The 18,848-nt window shown below is 34.2% G+C and overlaps 1 protein-coding gene and 1 long non-coding RNA gene across 2 annotated transcripts; one reads left to right on the top strand and one right to left on the bottom strand.

The window, feature by feature from the left end:
• Positions 1-2,247: 2,247 nt before the first annotated feature.
• unc93a (unc-93 homolog A) lies at positions 2,248-10,019 on the top strand. The gene is made up of 8 exons (XM_051876086.1): positions 2,248-2,433; positions 2,989-3,170; positions 5,001-5,230; positions 5,310-5,435; positions 5,821-6,038; positions 6,695-6,830; positions 6,918-7,049; positions 8,786-10,019. Exons 1-8 carry the CDS (start codon positions 2,335-2,337, stop codon positions 9,076-9,078), a joined length of 1,416 nt encoding a protein of 471 aa, XP_051732046.1. The 5' UTR covers positions 2,248-2,334; the 3' UTR covers positions 9,079-10,019.
• Positions 9,717-18,499, bottom strand: LOC127502768 (uncharacterized). The gene is made up of 5 exons (XR_007926924.1): positions 18,409-18,499; positions 18,129-18,225; positions 17,346-17,528; positions 10,916-11,120; positions 9,717-10,794 (listed from the first exon to the last, which is right to left on the bottom strand). It is a non-coding gene; the product is annotated as an uncharacterized LOC127502768 (long non-coding RNA).
• Between the last annotated feature and the right edge of the window lie 349 nt (positions 18,500-18,848).

The raw sequence follows: 18,848 nt of genomic DNA, 5'->3' as shown, positions 1-18,848 counted from the left end.
CTCTCAGTTTTAGAGCAAAACATGTTTTGGAAAATATATAGGCCTATTTCATATAAAAATTAAATAGGTTTTTTTTTGTGCATTTTTCATAACAATGAACCTAAACTTATCATTTTTTTCAAGTTCATTTTTTTTTCATCTGCCAAGTGTCTTCTTTAAAAAGAGACCAAACATAAGTCTCCAAAGCATTCAAGATTTATGACAGTTGGAAATTTAAGTAGAGAGCCCTCTAATATATTAAATAAAGACACAATGATTACTACATCTGGCATATATTCCTGATAAATTATCAAACTTGCTCTATTTTTAATAATATTTAGGTCATGGTAAATAACCTATTTAGGTCATGGTAAATAAGCCTGTAAACATGCATTGTCACTAGAAAAAAATGGAAATAACCCATTAACCCACTCGTTTAAGATATTTCTTCTTATATAGAACCTTTTTGGCATAATGGGTTCTTTAAAATTGAGTCTAGAAACCCTATAGAACCCTGAACCTTTATTTTTCTAAGAGTTTAGAAAAAGATAAAGCTGTACACCACCACGTTTCATGTCTATCGACGGCCTTTAGCCATCACTACATTCGCAATATAGCATGACCTCTAGTGACTTCAACACTCTCAGAAAAAAGGTACAAAATCCGTCACTGGGGCGGTACCTTTTCAAAAGGTAATAATATGTACCATTTAGGTACTAATATGTTTCTTTAAGGTACTAATATGCACCATTTGGGGGTAAATAAGGTTCAAAGGTATACCTTTTGAAAGTTACTGCCTCAGTGACAGCTTTTGTACCTTTTTTCTGAGAGTAAACAGTCCAACATATTTTTTTATGATAGCAACAATAGTTCAATGTTTGTATATAAATAAAGAATACAACCTCATATATAAACGAATAGGATTTCATTGCATAATACATAAGCGTGTGCATGGATTAAACTCTGCAAATAAAGGCTGTAGCAAATCTACACCAAGAAAATGGTTTATGATGTTTTTGAAAGTCTGTTCATTGTGTTATCATGGTAACTGAGCATAAGGAAGTAAGGAAGCATAAGGAAGTGTGTAGCTGGCTTCTGGTTAAAGATCTGGGGTGGTACCTGAAAGGTCAGGTTCAAACTATGCATAACTTAACCCTTAATCAGTTTAAGGTAACACTTTACAATAAGGTTTCATTTGTTAACTACCTGTACATTAGTTAGCATGAACTAACAATGAACAGTACTTCTTACAGCATTCATTAATCTTAGTTAATGTAAATCTCAGCATTTACATATTATTAATAAATATTTAAGATCAAAAGTTGCATCTGTTAACATTAGTTAATGCATGTGAACTAATTTAAACATGAACATTTTTATAAACTAACATTATGAACAGTTAATAAATGCTGTAAATATAGTTTGCTCATTGTTATTTAATGTTAGTTAATGCATTAATGTTAACTAATGATTCCTTATTGTAACGTGTTACCAGGTTTAAATCCCAAATTAGTTCTGCAGGAAACATTGTGCATGGAAGTTTGCAGAAAAAGCATTTCTCTCCTCGAGCATGTGGATTTATGACAGTTGGAAATTTCATTTTCAGGTCTATGCTCAAAAAGTGGTTAACAGGTAATAAATGCATTGTAACTGCATAAATATAATTTAGTACCATAAAATCCCTTAAAAATACAAATTTTTTATTAAAAAACATTATCAAACTAAAATATAGTACATTCATTTCATTGAAATAAACAAAATGTCATCTTTATCCGCTACACAAGGAGCACCGTTGCCTGTTAATCAGTGTCATGTTTGCAGATTCAGAGAGGACAAACTATGCAATAAAATCTGTCATTTAATTATATTACTGTTAAAATGTCTTGGCTGACGTGACTACATTTACACACATCAGAATACATGTAAATTGTTAAAACAATAAAGCAATCATCGCAGTATCATAAAAACATTCTATTTGACAACTGCATGAAAGACTATAGCACAATTTTGAGTGAAAAGTACTAGACTTTTTGTCCTAGGTCAATGTTTTGAGAACAGGAACGTGTGCTTTTCCAACCTAAAATCCCATGGACAAAAACCCCAGTGGAAAACTTGTTAAAAACACTTTTTGTAACTGATAAGAGATCAGCAGTCTGTCTTTCATTGACTCAGCTTTAGTCATCTAAATACCTGATTCTTTTATGACAGCATTACACTGAACTTTGTCCTATGCATGTTCAGCCTTGCTATATTAGTTCAGTGCGAACTCCAAATCAGTTTAGAATCTGTTTTGTTTCAATGGCACACATTCACTAAAGAAATTCCTTCCTCTTGAAGCATTCATAGGATTTCAAAATGAAAAAACTTATGAGCCGAACCACCAAAAATGTCCTTGTGGTTTCTTTTGGATTTTTGTTCTTATTCACAGCATATGGAGGGCTGCAGAGTTTACAGGTAACAAATATAAATCAGAGATTCCTCATTCCTCATTTGTATGTCGCTTTAGACTGCATTTGATAATGATGTCTAATAAATAATCTTTTTGTTGACATTTCTTATAGTCAGACTCTTGCAGAGCCCTCTAGAGCTTCAGTGTAACTTTCATAACTTAACAGAAATTGATCTCTAAATCGCTTAGCATGATGAAATTCAACATATTTCTACATAAATATGTACTCATAAATATAACTGAAATATGATTATTTGTAGAAAAGGTGCAAAGTTGATTTCAACACATCTATTTACTATAGAGAGGAAGTTTGGTTGGGAAATAAGATTCATAATAGTGAAATTACAGAACATTTAAAAAAAAGTTCCCTTACACATAATTTATGAAAACAATTTATGATTGATTTAAAGCATTTTTTATCTTTAAAATCATTGGAGAGGACAGAAGAGTTACCCAGCTAAAGAAACACTGTGACATTGCTTTGTTAAATAAATGAGTGTATCACTGGTATTGATTTGTGGGTGTATTTATATTGACAGAAGCATGTTTGTATGTTACAGAGCAGTCTCAATGCTGAGGAAGGAATGGGCGTTATATCGCTCAGTGTCATCTATGGAGCCATTATTTTGTCCTCAATGTTTCTGCCTCCAATAATGATCAAAAATCTGGGCTGTAAATGGACTATCGTCATTTCTATGGGTTGCTATGTGGCATATTCCTTTGGAAACCTTGCGCCAGGCTGGTGCGTGCATTTTCCTGCCTTTTGTACTTACTGATCTGTTGAACGATATAAACAAATATGTAAGCGTTTATTTTTAAGCTAAAAACATGTGGAAATGTGAGACACAGTTTCAAATCCCAGGCATGAAAGGACTATTATGTGTGAAATATAAGACAGAGTTTAAAGGGTTAGTTCACCCAAAAATGAAAATTATGTCATTAATTACTCACCCTCATGTTGTTCCACACCCGTAAAACCTTCATTCATCTTCAGAACACAAATTAAGATATTTTTGTTGAAATCCAATGACTCAGTGAGGCCTGCATTGAGAGCAAAGCCACTGAACCTCTCAAGATCCAGAAAGGTACTGAAAACATATTTAAAACAGTTCATGTGAGTTCAGTGGTTCTACCTTAATATTATAAAGTGACGAGAATACTTTTTGTGCACCAAAAAAACTAAATAATGACTTTTCAACAATATCTAGTGATGGTTGATTTCAAAACACTGCTTCAAAGCTTTACGAATCTTTTGTTTCGAATCAGTTGTTCGGAGCGCCAAAGTCACATGATTTCAGCATTTTGGCAGTTTGATATGCGATCCGAATCACTGATTCGAAACAAAAGATTCGTAAAGCTTCGAAGCAGTGTTTGGAAATAAGATATTGTTGAAAAGTTGTTATTTTGGGGGGTTTTGGCGCACAAAAAGTATTCTCGTTGCTTTATAATATTAAGGTAGAACCACTGTAGTCACACGAACTTTTTTAAATATGTTTTGAATACCTTTCTGGATCTTGAGAGGTTCGGTGACATTGCTGGCAATAGAGGCCTCACTGAGCCATCGGATTTCATCAAAAATATCTTAATTTAAGTTCCGAAGACGAACGAAGGTCTTACGGGTGTGGAACGATATGAGAGTGAGTAATAAATAACATTATTTTCATTTTTGGGTGAATTAACCCTTTAAAGGGATAGATCTGTAAAAGCATCATAAAAGTGGTCCAAATGACTTGTTATGGAAGGGTTATGGTAGCTAGCACAACTATATAAAAAAATATATTATATTTATACTGTTCAGAAGTTTGGGGTCATTAGGATTTTTTGATGTTTTTGAACAAAGTATCTCACTCAGAAAATCAAGATTGTCAATTCAAGATTTACGCATTTCAATTAATATTAAAATTCCATAAAATTGAATTGAATAATCCTTACATATTTTAATTGAATAATTGAATAATTCTTACATATTTTTACATAATTCAATTTGATGGGATTTTACTATTAATTGGAATGCATAAATTGAGCTTAAATTGTTTTCAGTGATCAGAAATACAGTAAAACAGTGCTATTGTAATATATATATATATATATATATATATATATTACAATATAAAATAACTATTTGAATATATTTTAAAATGTAATTTATTCCTGTGATGGCAAAGATGAATTTTCAGCATCATTACTCCAATCTTCAGTGTCACATGATCCTTCAGAAATCATTCTAATATGCTGATTTCTTATTATTATCAATGTTGGAAACAGTTGTGCTGCTTAATATTTTTGTATAAACCGTGATACATATTGATACACTTGAATGAATAAAAATTCAAAAGAACAGCATTTATTCTAAATAGACCTTTTTTGTAATATTATAAACGCCTTTACTGTCATTTTTGATTGATTTAACAAATCCTTGCTGAATAAAAATATTAATCTCTTTCAAAATAAATGAACAATTCTTACTAACCCCAAACATTTTAAAGTTAAAGAGCTGAAGGTTCTATTAGTTCAGTTAAGTTAGAAAAAATCTACAGGTACTGAAGTCTCTGAAATGATTTTGTTTCTGCAGGGCAAGTCTGATGACCACCTCTGCCATTCTGGGTATGGGAGGTTCACCGCTGTGGTCTGCAAAATGCACCTATCTCACAATAAGTGGAAACAGGCATAGCCAGAAAGCCAACAAGAAAGGCCAGGATCTCATAAACCAATATTTTGGCATCTTTTTCTTCATTTTTCAATCTTCTGCGGTATGGGGAAACCTTATGTCATCTCTCATATTTGGCCAGGACTCTAACATAGGTACAGTTGATTTAAATACTTTGCCAGCATCTCTGTATTTTGGTGACTGTACATGCACTGAGCGTTTATCCATTTCTAGCCGAAATCCCTGAGGAGAACCTGAAGCTCTGTGGTGTGGCAGCATGCCTTGACAATTTCACCGCCGTTGGAAACACAACCCGTCCAGCAAAACACTTAGTGAACACACTACTAGGCTGCTACATTGGTAGGTCATATTTGTGTACGAATGTAACATCAGATATGTTTTGTGTATGTTTGTATAGTGAGCTGTTGAAATATGACTTCATTTATATTATCCCCTGAAAAATAAGACAAAATATCTAGCTTTGAATGTCCAGCACTTTGTGTAGGCAACTACAACTAGTCAGAACACACTAGCAATGAAAAAGAAGCACCAAAACACTCTAGCAACCACATAGCAATGCCCTAGAACTACCCAGAACACATTTGAAACCTATCAGAACCCCTTTGCATTGTGGTGCCATCTTTTGCATGGTCAAGCACCACCAAAAAATATACAAATTTAGTTTTCATTATTCTATAAAGGTCCAGTAAGACTGTCTAACCTAGTGTTTTCTTGATCTATGCAGGTGTGGGGGTTCTGGCCATGATTTTTGTGGCAATATTCTTGGACGACATAGACAGAGATCTGGCCAGAGAATTTCGGAAGACCAAGGGCAACGTATCATTTTGCAGCACCTTTCTGGCTACCTTCAAGCTCTTGAGAGATCCCAGATTGTTGTTGCTCATCCCATTGACCATGTACAGTGGGTTCGAGCAAAGCTTCCTCTCTGGCGAATACACAAAGGTACCTGACCAAATACAGACTGGGCAGGGTCAAAAATTACAGGGTGCTTGGGTCAAAAATGCCCCCAAAATTTGAGATATGGGGTCAAAAAATGCCCCTGTATGCATTCTTGTTTTTAACATTTAGAACATATGATACAGTAGCAAACGGATGTCCTACTCAGAACTTCAGTTACCCCCTCAGTTGAAATCACTTTCCGGGGGCCAGAGGGTTTAGATAGAAAACTTTTATATTTAGGGTAACACTTTATTTTAAGGTTACACGTTACTACATGTACTTACTATAGTAATAACAGTAAATTATGCATAATTACAAGTAACTAACCCTAACCGTAACTCTATAGGAAGTACAAGTAGTTAATTAATAGTACTTATTTGAGTAAGTACAATGTAAATGCATTCATGCCTCCTCTGAGCTGCATTAAACAGTCTGTGTAAATACATCTACAGTAAATGCTTCATACACATTTTGTTTGATTGAGTTTGATTGTGTCTTATCCCAATTTAATTTATTGTTTAAATATTTACAGAATTTGGCATAAAAGATGACAAATAAGAAATAAGGGAGCAAATATTGCCCCATAATGGAAAAGTTAATTTCTAATTCATTCTCATGAAATATGAGCGTAATGTGTTTGTGATCCTCTTCCCCTGCAGAACTATGTGACTTGTGCGTTAGGAATACATTACGTTGGCTTTGTGATGATCTGCTTCGGTGCTGCTAACTCTCTGTGCTCATTTGCATTTGGGAGACTGGCTGAATACACTGGAAGAATCGCCCTCTTTTGCTTGGGTAATACTTAAACTGGTTGATATATGGTTTAAGGTTAAATATGGTCTCTAGAATTCATGCTCATTCTGTCTTACTACACTTTCACAGCTGCACTGACAAACCTGGGCTGTTTTGTGGGTCTTTTGTACTGGGAGCCTCATCCAGACCAGCTGCCTGTGTTCTTTGTGTTTCCGGCCCTCTGGGGATTGGCAGACGCTGTGTGGCAAACACAAACCAATGGTGAGTGCCTCATACTGCATTCTACTTAGTTACCTATACAGTCAAGTTATTGTTACAAATATTAAAGGAAAAGTTCAGCCAAAAATTAAAATGATCCCATAATTTACTCACCCTCCAGCCATCCTAGGTGTATATGACTTTCTTCTTTCAGCTGAACACAATTGGAGTTACTTTAAATAATATCCAGGCTCTTCCCGGCTTTGTAATGCCATTGAATAGTTTTTGAAGCTCCAAAAAGTGCATCCATCCATCCATCATAAAAGTAATCCACACAACTCAAGTGGATTAAAAAATGCCTTCTGAAGTGAAGCGATGGGTTTTTGTAAGAAAAATATCCATATTTAAAACTTTAGAAACTATAATGGTTTCCGAAGTATGACGTAGCTCCTCTTCTCTTATATCCCCCAACATTTTTCTTTAAAACTTCTTGTTTTTGACTACTAATTTGTGACCGGCGTTTTGTTTTGTTCATTCTCTGTGCTTCCGTGTTCGTAAATTCTCACCTAAGCTTACGCTAGCCTACGTCATACATCGGGTCAGAGGTCACCCTTCCGCCTAAACTGCGTACGGCCATTGCCAGAAGCCAGTGATTATAGTTTATAGTTTTAAATATTGATGTTTTTCTTACAAAAACACATCACTTCACTTCAGAAGGCATTTATTAACCCATATGGATTACTTATGGATTATGATGGATAGATGTGCTTTTTGGAGCTTCAAAAACTCAGACACTATTCAATGCCATTACAAAGCTGGGAAGAGTCAGGATATGATTTAATATAACTCTGATTGTGTTCGGCTGAAAGAAGAAAGTCATATAAACATAGGATGGCTGGAGGGTGAGTACATTTTTAGAATGTTTTCTTTTTGGGTGAACTATTCCTTTAAGTCGATAGTTTGGGCTCAGAAGTCTGAACAGCCCACAGACAATTGTAAAAAGCCTAAAATCAGGCTAATGAATAGTCTAATGAACCTGAAGTATTATTACTTAATAAATTTTGTGATTAATATCAATAAATCTAATTCTTTATTGATCATTAGTTTATTTTCTGCTTTTTTCTGCTTTGTGTCATGCCACAAAACACATGAATAATAATAAACATGTTTTATATTATATTGTTGAAACAATAAATTAAGTTAGAATAAGACACCATCCAGTTGTTACCAATCAAACAAAATGAGTATAAACAAAATTCATCAAGCTGCATCTGAAGTGGCATTTAGATCTGTTACACAGAGGGTTTAATGCAGCTCAGTGTTGGCACGAAAGCAGGTGAACCTGATTTCACCAAATACAACATGTTCCAGGATCAACATCTTTGTTGATCCTGGAAAAACATTCCAATCAACCAATCAGATTTGAGGGACAAGTTTACAGTTTATGTCAAGGTTAGGCTTACATCCAGGGGTAGGTGCTTCTACTTCAGTGTTATTCACCTATCATCTCCCTCTGATTTTAGGAAGAAGTTATGCCTTATGGGTAGGGTTAATGACAAAATTTTCAGAAAGGAATGTTGTTCCATCCAGGGTCAACAAAATATGTTGATCCACGAACAGGAACATGACTTGTAACATTAATAATAATAAAATTGTATATATAAATATAAATATATATATATATATATATATATGTATATGTGGATGTTTATTTGTTGTATTACATATAATGGTATTCAAATTGTATTCATTTATAAAGATATTTTATAGTTATTATACTGTATTTTATTTCATTGCAGCACTTTATGGCGTTCTCTTTGCTGAGAACAAAGAAGCTGCATTTGCCAACTACCGCATGTGGGAGTCACTTGGTTTTGTGATAGCCTTTGCTTACAGCACATTCATCTGCCTGTCCACCAAGATCTACATTGCTTTGGCTGTTCTGGCCCTTACCATGGTAACTTACCTTTACGTTGAGTACAACGAGTACAAGCATCCAACTCCACCAGTGACTGACGACTACAGTAAACCAGAAAAGGCCGACCACACAGAATTGAATGAAAAAGACATTATTTCCCAGACAAAATTGTAAATTTTGGTTGTTATCTCTGCCTCAGTATGTAAAATGTTGACTTTTCAGAGATTATTTTTACAGTATTTTTAAGAAGTGTTGAAAAAGATTCTGTTTTTGATGTAGCATATAAATATTTTGATAAATCTTCTTTATAACTGTACAAAGGCAAATAATTTTTTTTCAGTATTTAAATACTTTTTTCTTTTACCTTATATTTACAATAAGTGCAACAGATATAAATGCTCATAAATGTGAACACGTCAGGTTAACATTTGGCACTCAAAGTGTTTGGTAGATTAGGAGATCATATAAAAAATAACAACATAAAGTAGGCTTGTTTCACTCATTTTGGGATTGATGTCTATATTGAGTAAATCAGCTGGGGGGGTTTTTCTCAATAAAACATGACTTTGATCTTTGACACCAAGGTGATGCCGGTGTAATTCAAAGTCTGGTGTTGTATCACATGCCAAATCTACATGAATGAAAATCATAGGGTAGGATCCAGATAATAAAATGTGTAAATGAGAACATAAAAAATAAATAATGTATAAAATAAGATAATAATCTTACTGTAACATCATATAATACAATTTCCAGACAGAGCATTAATCCCTCAGTATCACTGAAGTGACAAAAACAAGACAGAATGTGTGTAAAATTAGGAGTAATAAAATTTATTTTACACATGCACAAGATTATGATTATCATGCAAGACAATCTTTACAGCTTTTATCAGCAATGTTCTAAAGGGCATTTCTGCATAGAGGATCTTCCTGAGATACTTGTATAGATAGTCTGAGTGAGTCATCATGAAAATGAAGAATCATTTGCAGATTAAACTCTTCCTGAAGCTCAAATGGTGTTTCAAAATTTGTATGCATTATAGCATTGGCTATTACTGTTATTAAAGGCAGAATGCTGAAAATGAGAAGTGAAACAATGTAACAATGAATCAAAATAAAGTAATGTTTACACTGAATAACATTCCGTGCATTTGTGTTATAATACAGGCAATAACTCAGGTTACTTAATCTCTGAATGATGATAAATATGTGTCTAAGACATTCACAACTTACAATAAATATTTTTATGGCAGCTCATAAAAAAGTTTAAAACATGTGATTGGATACCAGATAATATACAAATATTCTGTTTCCGCATTATATATATCACAAAAATTCAGGGATGAGCCAATGGAGATAAACATTTTTTGTTTTAGAAAAATTTTAATCAAAGAAACTTTATGATGTAAAATAAATAAGAAGCATCTAAACTTAAAATAAAATCAGAGTTTTAAGTAAAAAAAAACAAAACAAAACAATGCGCTGATAATGCAGTGAAATTATTGAGTATTTTACATGACATTCTACCTCCAATTTTAGTTACCATGACAGGTTTGAATTCATTCCCCAACATAATATAAACAGCTGGACTGTAATAAATTTGCTCTGTCTCTGCAATGAAGGCTGCAGTGTAACTCACTGTATTCAGTTGTGCTTTCTCCCTTATGTTAAATATAAACTAATGCTATGTAACATATGACGGTTTATGGTACAGTATATAGCCTATATGTAGCCTATAACTACAGATCAGCGCACTACTGCATCTACAGTGTTTTGCGTTGTAACCAGTAGATGGCAGCATTCACACTGATAGTAAACTCTCTCAGGGCATGTTCCTTAGGTGTATTTTGGCAGTGGTGGCAGTGTTTTCTTCTTGCCTATTATGGATCTGAGGAAGTGTGGGAATAGAGGACAGAGAGAATAACATCGTTCATCATTTTACCTAAATTGAAAATGTAACAGTACAAGACAATCACACAAAAATACACCATCTTCCATATGCAAGTTACCTTCTCTTCACATGCATAAACCCAAGTCCTCAACCGTCCCATGGAACCACAGGGCTCAGGACAGAGACGTCCCTCCTTGTCGTGTTGGAGACTTCATATTGACCTTTCCCTTTAATAAGGCTACGTGGAAAGCCTCTCTGGACCAAGTGGATGTTAAGGTTGTTGTGAATGAGGTCCGTAAACTCACGAACAGACTGGCATCTTCCTTTGACGAAAAAAAGAGGACAAAGGCGGACAAGTCTTTGAGTCTCTGCTTTGGGGGCCAAAAGATCCACCTCTTCTCAGCGAATGCTTCTTCTCAAATTCAGAAAATAAGCAAAATGGTTTAAGTAGGCCTGAGTTTTTTTCTAAATCTCTTACAACACAAAAGGAGGGAAGTAGGGAAAGCATATATATGTGTGTGTGTGTGTGTGTGTGTGTGTGTGTGTGTGTGTGTGTGTGTGTGTGTGTGTGTGTGTGTGTGTGTGTGTGTGTGTGTGTGTGTGTGTGTGTGTGTATGTATATTAGGGGTGTAACGGTACATGTATTCGTCCTGAACCGTCACGCGGTACGGTTCGGTTCATGCAGTCACACACTCTAATCCAAAAGGAGGCGCTCACAGTAGGCTAATGCTTTTTAGCTTAACCTATTTTAACCAGAATTAACCACCAATAATCGCAATACGCTCTGTGTTTTGTTACCTTCGATTAGAAACAAAGTGCCATCTTTCAAATTCTGTCCATTGTATCACGAAATTCAAACAATAAATGCCGTTTTGACGCTTTTTGATGTGGCGTGACAGATCGCTGTATAGGCTCCTTAGTTCAAACGGCAACGCGGAGCGCGAGTATCCCTTCCTCTTCACTACTACAGAATGAAGGTATGTTTAAAGATACAGTACAACTTACTGAAACGTATCATATCTTGTGTAATTTCTCAACAAGTGTTTCAACCACGGAAAGATGTCAGTAAAACAGTTTGTGAACAATATGTCACGTAGTATTACATTTACCTCAGAAAAGCCATTCAGTGTCAACAGCTTGTTAGTTCGCGAGAGAAATGAACTGTTTCGCTAAATATATGCACTATATTAGCCTATATATGAATTATATTTTACTTAACCTGTTAGTTAATGTAAGGCTTAAATAAATCCGTCATGAAAACAAGTTATGACAGCCACTGTGTAAATGATTACATTTCAATAACGAATTGGAGAAACAGAAGTTAATGCAAAAACTGCCTTATGTGTCATTTACATGCTTACAATACATACATTTTTTATTATTATTTGAGTGTTGATGATTATATCTAAAAATAAATAGCAACTGAATTTAATCATTTGAGCTCTGTTGTTAATTGTAAACTTTATTATTGTAATGTGCAAGTAAGGGCTCCCTAATAGTTTACAACATTAGCAGAGAGATATTTTTTTTTGTCCTTAAGAAAATTTTAATTATAATTGAATCATTTTTTTATTTTATGTTTTATTTATTTTATAATTGAATAAATTTAAAGACAGAGACACAGTTGGTAACATTGTTTAAGAGAAAAAATTGTTTAGTTTTCTCACCCTGCTGTACCAAATCCGTACTGTTCAAAAAGTCATTTTCTTGCATATGCATGGGTTTTGATGGCATGGTTGCACATCAACCACTACAGTGGAATCTAGTGCATCATCCTATACATTGCCACCAAGTGGCAAGCAGTTGTACATGATTTTTTTTTTTTTCTCCAAACAAAGATGGCCGACGGCCAGTCAGAAATGCTAAGTTGCTCCAAAATATCCATCCATTCCTTCTAGGAGACTCTTGCAGGTAAAAAAAGAGTAACATCTAAGGAGTCATATCATTGTTAAATTTTCTAAGCATTGATTTTAGATAGGAAATCCTGAGTAATCATCCTTCCACTAAATTGGACATCATGCATCACTAGCTATATTTCAGCTACAATTCATACTATTACTGTGACTGTTGTTCTTGAAAATACTTGTCTGCAGTAATGTTTCTGACTGAAAATAAATGTATATGTGTTATTAGAGTGTAATTTGCAGTTACAACAAAAAAGTAATGTGATCATGTAATGTACGTTACTTGTAACGCATTACTTGTTACATCAAAAAAGTAATCTGTTTACTTAATGCACGTTACTTGTAATGCGTTAATTTACTCGTTACATCAAAAAGTAATCTGATTACATAATGCGTTACTTGTAATATGTTATTTGTTACATCAAAAAGTAATATGTTTACGTAATGCATGTTACTTGTAATGCGTTAATTTACTCGTTACATCAAAAAGTAATCTGATTACATAATGCATTTTACTTGTAATGCCTTAGTCCCCACCACTGCTCATTTCAGATGAGATTGAAAACACCTGATCGCTAGTTTTTCCACAGTCTGAAAACATCAACAGATTTTCTCAGAGAGGAGAGCTATGGTAGAAATTTGTCGTTTTTGAACATAATCAGAATTACCAGCTAATAAAGGTAAATCGTCATACTCTGGTAGACTGGAGGGATTGTGAGCGTTTTTCTACATAGTCTGAGTTGGGTTTCCACAGAGTTTCACCGGTAGGGATGTAACGATGCATGACAAGTCGATTAAAACGTGACGATTCAAGTCGGTTGAGATGAATCGGTTGAGATGAATCGCGATACATTTTGGGGTGGGGGTTTATATGAATGTATATTTGAGGAGAGCTGACTGGGTTTAAAAAAGTTTAGATGGTATTTGATGGCTTTTCATCTTACTTCAGTACAATGCATTTTAAAGTACTTTTAGCGCACAGTTTACAGCGTTAACCATAGATGCGCTGTATTGCCTCTGATCCATAAGCGCCACCTGCTGTCAAGACAGTGTATTTGCGTTCTCATGCAGCGGCCGTCTGCTGTTATGAAGTTTTATGTAGCATAATTTCACAAAGCTAAAGTCTGAACATTCTGTTTTTGCTTCAAATGTTAAAAAGTATACAATCTAATTTAAATTAAAAACCGCTCATGCTGCATGTATGTGGCATCCTTGTTGGGATCGTGATTAAAATGCAGGGGTTGCCTCTAATTTTAAATGGCTACAGTTCAGCCTGTAATAGAGCAAATAAACATCTTGTTCATGTACTCATATGAAGAGATTTCTTTTATTTGTATTATTTATTTATTTATTTGATTTAGGATCTGTTTTAAAATTTAAATTTAGTTTTGTTATAAAGATATTTCAATTTCACAAAGAAATATGCAGCATTTTGTCTGAGAAATAATAAAAAGACACTTTCTCATTTAAATCTCATTTTGTTAAAAAAATAGTGAGAAAATCGAATCATGAAACCAGTATCATGAATCGAATCGTGAGTTGAGTGAATCGTTACATCCTTATTCACCGGTTGTAGAGATCATTGATGGAATCGTCCTCATGTTCTGATATCACAGACATGCAAAGTTGAACTTGTATAAAGTTCTTCTTTATGGAAACCAACTCAATTGCATTTTCAATAATTGAAGCTGTATTATATTTTTGTATATATTTTAAAGTTTTCACATGATTTTATACAATTTTATTCATTGGTTTCTATGACTCAACTTATTGGCACACTTTTGTGTATGACAAGTCAGGTAACCTGAACTTAGAGAAATAAAATGTAATGCAATTCATCTTTCCAACATTATGCAAGATAATATAAAGTCTTAGAAATGAACATCTGCATTGTTAGGAATAGTGAAATAAAAATCAGCTTTGCTATGCAAATATATGAGGTGTGGCAAATCTTTTAAACAAGTCATGTCCTTTTTAGGACAGAATATCAGTAACCATCACATTTTTTTTATGTACATTTGTTATAACTTGCATGGTGAAGTCAACATGCCCACTGTCGTGCTGCCTAAATATGCTCAGTATAGATAGATTTGACTGTATGTCTTCTTCAGCTGACTTTTTTAACAGTTCATTTGCTTTGTCCATTGTGTCATCCTTCCTGACACTTGATCTCTATCTGTGCAAGCTCACTGATTGCTCTATAAAAGATTTCAGTTGTCTTTAATGACGGCACTTTTTTGTCTTTTTCAAAGCAGTATGTGACATCAAAAAAAAATAAATAAATAAAAATCTGTATTTAATTGTAAAAAATTGTAATATAAATGCTACAAACAATGTTCATATTGAAGGCTATGAAAACAAACATGAATGTAACCAGTCTATGCTATATTATGTGCAAAAAAAGGGTTTAAATCACATTAGGCCTACATTCTAACATTGTAACATTACAATCTAAACTTTAACTTCTTTTAAAGCAGAAGTTAAATACACTAAACTAAAAATGAAAATAAAAACAAAAGCACAGACTAATTATTAGGCTATTTTGATTCCCCTACAATAGTCACTTTACAGTTACTGCTATCATAAAAAAACACTTAGTTGTAGGTTTGAAATTCTACATGTGGCACATTTATGTTTGCGAACAAAAACAAATATTCAACAACAAATATTTTTGCAAAATGTATATTTTAGAATTATTGCACTCCTGTTAATCCTGCAAAATCGGAAGCCCAGTTCCTGCGCATGTTGTATGCAGTTTGTTATACTGAATAATTCTCAGAATTATATATATATTTTAAAGTATATATATATATATATTTCTTCCTGTGATACATTGCATAATTATCACTATTCATTTTCTTATGTATTTCTCCGATTTACATGTGCTTCTCCTTTAAGGGATTATTTGCAGATTTATATTCGTTTTATATATTTATTATCATTATTGTGTTAATCAAAATGTTACAACTATTTTGGGTTCTATTATAAGTGTTATTGCTTCAAATTAATATGTTATATTATCGTAGCCGGAGCTGGATGTGTGTGAATAGTTAAACGTACATGTGCGCGTCATTTCTCGCGATAAGCTTCATTCATGATAAAGTTTTGGAGAAGAAGCATCGCTTGAACGATTATTCATTTCATATCATCCTTTACAGGTATAAAATGTACAAAATGCACATCATCATTGCTCTAATCGCGTTATAAGAAAGATTGTTCTGTATATTAATTGTTTTGCAATATGTATATGAGTGTTATGTTTGTAAATTCTGTGATTAATGTTAACGATTGATTCCGAGCACATGGTATGTGTTTCATGTTATACTTTATTCATTGTGTTTTACGTTATAATTTATTCCTTACTTCTGTTATGAGTTAATTTCATGCTTATTCACTGATAGTGTGAGTATGTGTATGACGTCACGTGTATTCGAGTGGACTTACCTGCATACATGGCATGAATGAAATTGTGAAAGTGGTTACATTAACAGCATGTAATTCAAAACTGCGTTGATACTAAGCATTCGTGATCATTTGTGCTCATTAATGTTAAAAAGGGTGAGACTATGCACTTGTGCAATGTACATAATTTGTTTTCCTTCATGATAAAGCATCGGAGAAGAAGCATCGCTTGAACGCTTATTCATTTCATATCATCCTTTACAGGAGTACTACATGCACTCAGTGTCCGAATTCACTCACTCGTTTCATTCACTCCTTCAAGTGGACTATATTAGTGGAGTAATGTAGGGAATAGTGAATGAGGGTATAGGGGGTGATTTCGAACACAGCTCATGAGAGCACTCTGGGCGATTCTCCAGAGATGGGTAGGTTAAGGGATATGTAAAGTGGGAGGAGTTGGATCCAGATCCAGGGGGTGGAGATGGGTAGGTTTAGGGATATGTAAAGTGGGAGGAGTTGGATCTAGATCTCATGTTCTGCAGTGAGGACCATCTCCGATTCTCGGCCAGAGTGAAATCGCCCAAAAAGAGGCGGTACTCCACAGAACGTGACTTGATGCTGATTGGACTATAGCCTATATCCAGAGGCAGAACAAACGGTCTAGAGCAGTGACAGCTAGCATCCCTTTTCTCACTTTGGTTGTGCATCACCCTAATGAAGAAACCACCCCCACCCCCCCGGTAGATTTGTAAATGAGTCACAGACAGTTGTCTGGTTTCTCTATAACTGGAAAGTTGATACAAGAGACTTCTCTGTCAGGCACAGAGGAAGAAATGTCCAAGATTTTATGTTTTACTTGCATTTGATGTTACTATAATTTTTTTGCATGTATTATTATTGTTTTGATTATTGATATGTAGAGAATATGGTATCTCAAAAGGAATTTTATTACAACACTATTGTAAATGTACATTTTTCAAAAGACCATAAAGATAAAAGTACTTCTCGATTCCTACATTGTAAAAAAGAATTGAGTTAACTTAAAAAAGTAAGTTACCTGGTTGCCTTAAAATTTTGAGTTAATTGAAATAAAAAATTTGAGTTAATACAATGAAGGTGATTGATTTAATCAACAGAAACTCATAATATTATGTTATCCGAACCACATTATTTTTCTAAGTTGATTTGACAAAAGAAAAAATGTTGCGATAACAAATCATGAAAATAATTTTTTCAGTGTACCATTGCTGTTATTAGTTGCTAGAGCCTCTGACTCATTCTCAGCCTGGCCAGAATATGAGGGTTTGGTTGAGCTTTCCTTGAAGGCATCTAAATTCTCAGTAGGGTTGAGGGGATCAGCTTCTGAAGAGCTTTGAGGTGTCTGGGCTTGCCAGTGCGCTAAGAATGTGGGAGATAAAATCAGTCCTGAAAGAAAAAGGAGAGTTCTATAATGAAGAAAAAGAGTGGTCGATTTACTATACTGTATATAGTGTGAAGTATACTGCATTGGTGAACGTGATTTCACCAAGTACAACATGTATCTGGATCAACATTTCAATCAACCAATCAGATTTGAGGGACAAGTTTACAGTTATGTCAAGTTTAGACTTACAACCAGGATTAGGTGCTTCTACATTAATGTTATTCACCATTTCCCTGATTTTAGAGAAAAATTATGGGTAGGGTTAGGTTTAGGGGTAGGGATAGAGTTACGACTACATTTTCTTACAGGAATGTTGTTCTTAATTCAACATATTTTTTCTTACTGGGCAAAATCACCATACTGCATTTTTTAGTGCTGGTCACTTGGTGGTTAAAGCTGAAAAAAAGGTTGTAATGCAAATGCCACGGGTATAATAACAGATTACAATTGTCATTTGCATATCTTCCTGTAAGTACAATTTGAAAGCTACAGCATTTAAGAATGATGATACTTTCACAAAGATCTGTTTTTCTCAATAACCAGATAACCATCATAAACAACTTAAGTCTTTGTTATGTGCATGAGGGTTTTTCCAGTCATACCTGGACTGATTAGAGAGAGCAGTGCGTTCTGTTCCTGTAAAACCCTCTGCAACTGCTTCACCTGATGCTGAAGGAGAAGCTCATTTTGGCCTGGATTCTGTTCAGACAGAGATATGATCAGATATCAAAATCTGTCATCTGTTGTGCACATCATGATTTTTGATGTGCCCTTGTAATTTTTAATGACAAGAACTTCCCTCCCTCATGCAGCGACATCTCTTTTGATGTGTTCTCTGATGATGTGTTTACTGGCGTGAGGGCGGGACAACCTGTCACTCACATGAGATCCACCAATAGCAAACCACAAACAACCACAGTTCGGTTTTGGGGTATTTCTGCAGACATTGCCCTCAAGTTTGACTGTAGAACTTTGGGGAAAGATAGTTGAATGTTGTTATGAAATCAATATCATTTGTCATTATAGCATTAGTGATGGACAAACAGCAAACTAAAAAAATCTATATAATCCTAACAAGTCTCACAACTGAATGCAACACCATGTAAACAAAACTGAAGCAAATAAAAAAAAATTCTATTGTTTGCCTTGTTAGCTTATTTTGATGTCAATCCCTCTATTTTCCCTTCAGCCCAAATCTTGATTACACTAGTTTTTTTTTTCTTCTCATGGTTGCTTGGCTCAATGTTTACAATAACAAAATTAGGCTGTTCTGTTTGTGTATTGAGTATGGCTCCTAGTCCCTCTGTTGATAATTAATGATT

The sequence above is a fragment of the Ctenopharyngodon idella genome, chromosome 20 (assembly GCF_019924925.1).
Source record: "Ctenopharyngodon idella isolate HZGC_01 chromosome 20, HZGC01, whole genome shotgun sequence".
In the NCBI taxonomy this organism is placed as follows: Eukaryota; Metazoa; Chordata; class Actinopteri; order Cypriniformes; family Xenocyprididae; genus Ctenopharyngodon; species Ctenopharyngodon idella.
The sequence above is the reverse complement of the archived record's forward strand: the minus strand, read 5'-3'. Positions and strand labels throughout refer to the sequence as shown.

What these genes read in the sequence shown, in the direction of transcription:
- unc93a (XM_051876086.1), top strand. Translation starts at nt 2,335, where the DNA reads ATGAAAAAACTTATGAGCCGAACCACCAAAAATGTCCTTGTGGTTTCT. An exon ending in TGGCCAGGACTCTAACATAG is followed by an intron (nt 5,231 to 5,309) that starts GTACAGTTGATT and finishes ATCCATTTCTAG; the next exon opens with CCGAAATCCCTGAGGAGAAC. An exon ending in AATCGCCCTCTTTTGCTTGG is followed by an intron (nt 6,831 to 6,917) that starts GTAATACTTAAA and finishes ACACTTTCACAG; the next exon opens with CTGCACTGACAAACCTGGGC.